Source organism: Hevea brasiliensis, chromosome 17, assembly GCF_030052815.1.
Source record: "Hevea brasiliensis isolate MT/VB/25A 57/8 chromosome 17, ASM3005281v1, whole genome shotgun sequence".
Taxonomy (NCBI): Eukaryota; Viridiplantae; Streptophyta; class Magnoliopsida; order Malpighiales; family Euphorbiaceae; genus Hevea; species Hevea brasiliensis.
In genome coordinates, this window is record NC_079509.1 from 50,142,596 (window position 1) to 50,145,149 (window position 2,554).

Here is a 2,554-nt window from a genome sequence, read left to right on the forward strand (position 1 = left end):
CCCTGTCGACCGTCTTCACTAACAGTTCAACTCTTTCATTTCTCAAAGCAAAGCAAAGCAAAGCAAAACCCACAATGTCGTTTGCAGCATCTAGGGTTTTCAAGGGGTGCAGAGCCCTGTTAGCCCCAACGAAGTCCGCTGCCGCCACAACAACAACTGCTGCGTCGAAACCAAGAGCCACCAAGACAGTCGAAAAACGGAAGTCAAAACCGGCAGATCCTCTTAAGCGTACTGGGATACTTAAGGCCACCCCAATCTCCCCTGCTCTTCGCGACTTTCTGGGGGTTCCTGAATCCTCTCGTACGGATGCCGTCAAGAAGATATGGGTTTATATCAAGGATCAAAAGTTGCAGGTCTTTCACTTACTTTCATTCTCTCCTTTTTTTTTTTTTTTGTTAAACCTTGTATTTTTTTGTGATTGTACCCATTAGGGTTTTAGCATTTATGTATACCAATGTGCTCGTTAGACCCTAGCTTTATTTTTTTCGTCTTTTCTTACCATCCTTAAACCCTAGATCAAGTTTCATATGATGTTCATGTGCTCATTTTGGATTTTTTTTTATTGTTTTAGTTTTAATAGTTGTTAAACCCAATTTTCTGAAGCTAAAAATTCTTTTTCATGATTTTTTCTTATGGCCTGTTTGGCATGGGTGTATGAGAAAAATATATTATTAAATATATTAATTAGAAAATATTAAAAAATAATTTAAAATTAAATTTTAGAACTTTTATATATCAAAAAAAAAAAAAAAGCTTTTCTTAAACTGTTTTTTTTCAATGGCTAAAATGGTGCTTTTTTCTGAAAAAAGCTTTTTTGACCATGAACCTCAATGCCAAGTGGGGCTTCAATTATTACAAATGCCAAAGTTTCAATATTTGGTGATACTTGTACAGTTACAAATTTAATGTTCAAATAACTATATTTATTTATTTTATATATATATATATATATATATATATACACACACACACACAAGTGTGATCACATCTTAATAAAATTATCAAAATTTAAATAATAAAAAATAGCTTCCCCTTTTAAAAATAGAAGTCATTTTTTGATCAGGACAAAATTTTTCTTTGATCAAATTTTTTGATGCCCAAACACCAGAATATGCAAAAAAATATTTTTCAGGAAAACATTTTCCTAGAAGCAAACGGAGCATAAAACTTCAAAATTTTCTATTAATAGTACAAGTAATTGGACAAAACTGATAAAAAAAAAAAACTAAAATCAATATGATGTTTGGATTTTGTTTATGATGTTCAACCATTGTAAATTTAGATTTCTCATGCTTTGTGAAAAGCTAGAGGTGGGAAATTTTCAAAATTGTGGGTAAGAATTGGACCAATGGTGTTTAAGGTCTTCCAATCTAAATCTCTTATTAGCATCAGGAACTTGAATTGGTTTTTTGCCAAAATGGACATTATCGAGTTTCTTGTAATAGAACCCTTTAACTTGTACAATAGGTATTGTTCACTTCCATGGATGGGCTTTTGTAAGTATAGCTTTATGTGTTGCATGATTGAATTTTCTACATGGACATGAACTAAGGAGGCATATGCATTGATTTGTTTTAACAAATTTAAATTGTTCTCACTGTTCAGTTGAATGCATGGATGTTCCATATGGCTTTTAATTATCAAATTTGTGGAGTAACTAGACTGGGACATTTTGATCAATAAATATTGATGTATTGTGATACCATGTATTAAAATATGTGGGTGCTTTTACCTGCAGAACCCCGCAGATAAGAAGGAGATCTTTTGTGATGAGAAGCTGAAGACCATATTTGATGGAAAAGAAAAAGTTGGATTCCTGGAGATAGGGAAGTTGCTATCATGTCATTTTGTGAAGACCGGTTAACTTTCATTATTTGGTGTTGGATTTGTGGCTGAACTCTTCATGGAGCAAAGTTCTTAACTACTGATCTTGAATCCTTTTATGTGCTATTATACTGATATTTTCCTTTTGTATGAGAGCCAAGCGTTTATGAATTGTATTGCTACTGAACAAGCATTTAGCTGGACATTATGTAAAAATTGGCTAGGAAAAAAGGGTTCATAATTTGACCTGTTTTCTAATATCAGTTTCTTATGATTTTTCATTATATGAGTAGATAATCTGATTAGGTAAATGGGTACTGAACCTTCCTCCACAAATAATGCATGTGTTTTCCTGATGGAGGCATTGAGCCTGTTGAGGTAATGCATGGAAAATTTTTTGTGGTAGCCCTATATATATATACACACACGACTTTGACCGGAGCTCAAATTCAAGACCTCACAGTTCTGGGGACAATTATAAAAGTTGAACTGTGAGACAATTATAAAAGTTGGCTTTCCAATCAAAAATGGAATGTTGTTTATCCTTGTCTCCAGCCTATAACATTAACATTTATTTTTCTCTCGATTTTGTAGTGGATGGGAGGTTAAAAAAGTGCCTTTTGAAAAGCATCATTTTAGTTGAGATGGAAGAAGATTCCCATTTAGAAGGTTGAGATTGGGAAGAGGTTAAATGTAACACCCCAAAATTTTATTAATTATGAGTATTTTT

General features: G+C 32.9%; 1 protein-coding gene across 1 annotated transcript; it reads left to right on the forward strand.

Moving 5' to 3' along the window:
• Positions 1-2,082, forward strand: LOC110658160 (protein TRI1). Its single transcript, XM_058140053.1, has 2 exons — positions 1-353; positions 1,739-2,082. The coding sequence occupies exons 1-2, from the start codon at positions 75-77 to the stop codon at positions 1,862-1,864; spliced, it is 405 nt and encodes a 134-aa protein (XP_057996036.1). The 5' UTR covers positions 1-74; the 3' UTR covers positions 1,865-2,082.
• The last annotated feature ends 472 nt before the right edge of the window (positions 2,083-2,554 follow it).

Coding starts and splice junctions, on each gene's coding strand:
- LOC110658160 (XM_058140053.1), top strand. CDS start 75: ATGTCGTTTGCAGCATCTAGGGTTTTCAAGGGGTGCAGAGCCCTGTTA. Junction 354..1,738: donor TCAAGGATCAAAAGTTGCAG/GTCTTTCACTTA, acceptor TTTTACCTGCAG/AACCCCGCAGATAAGAAGGA.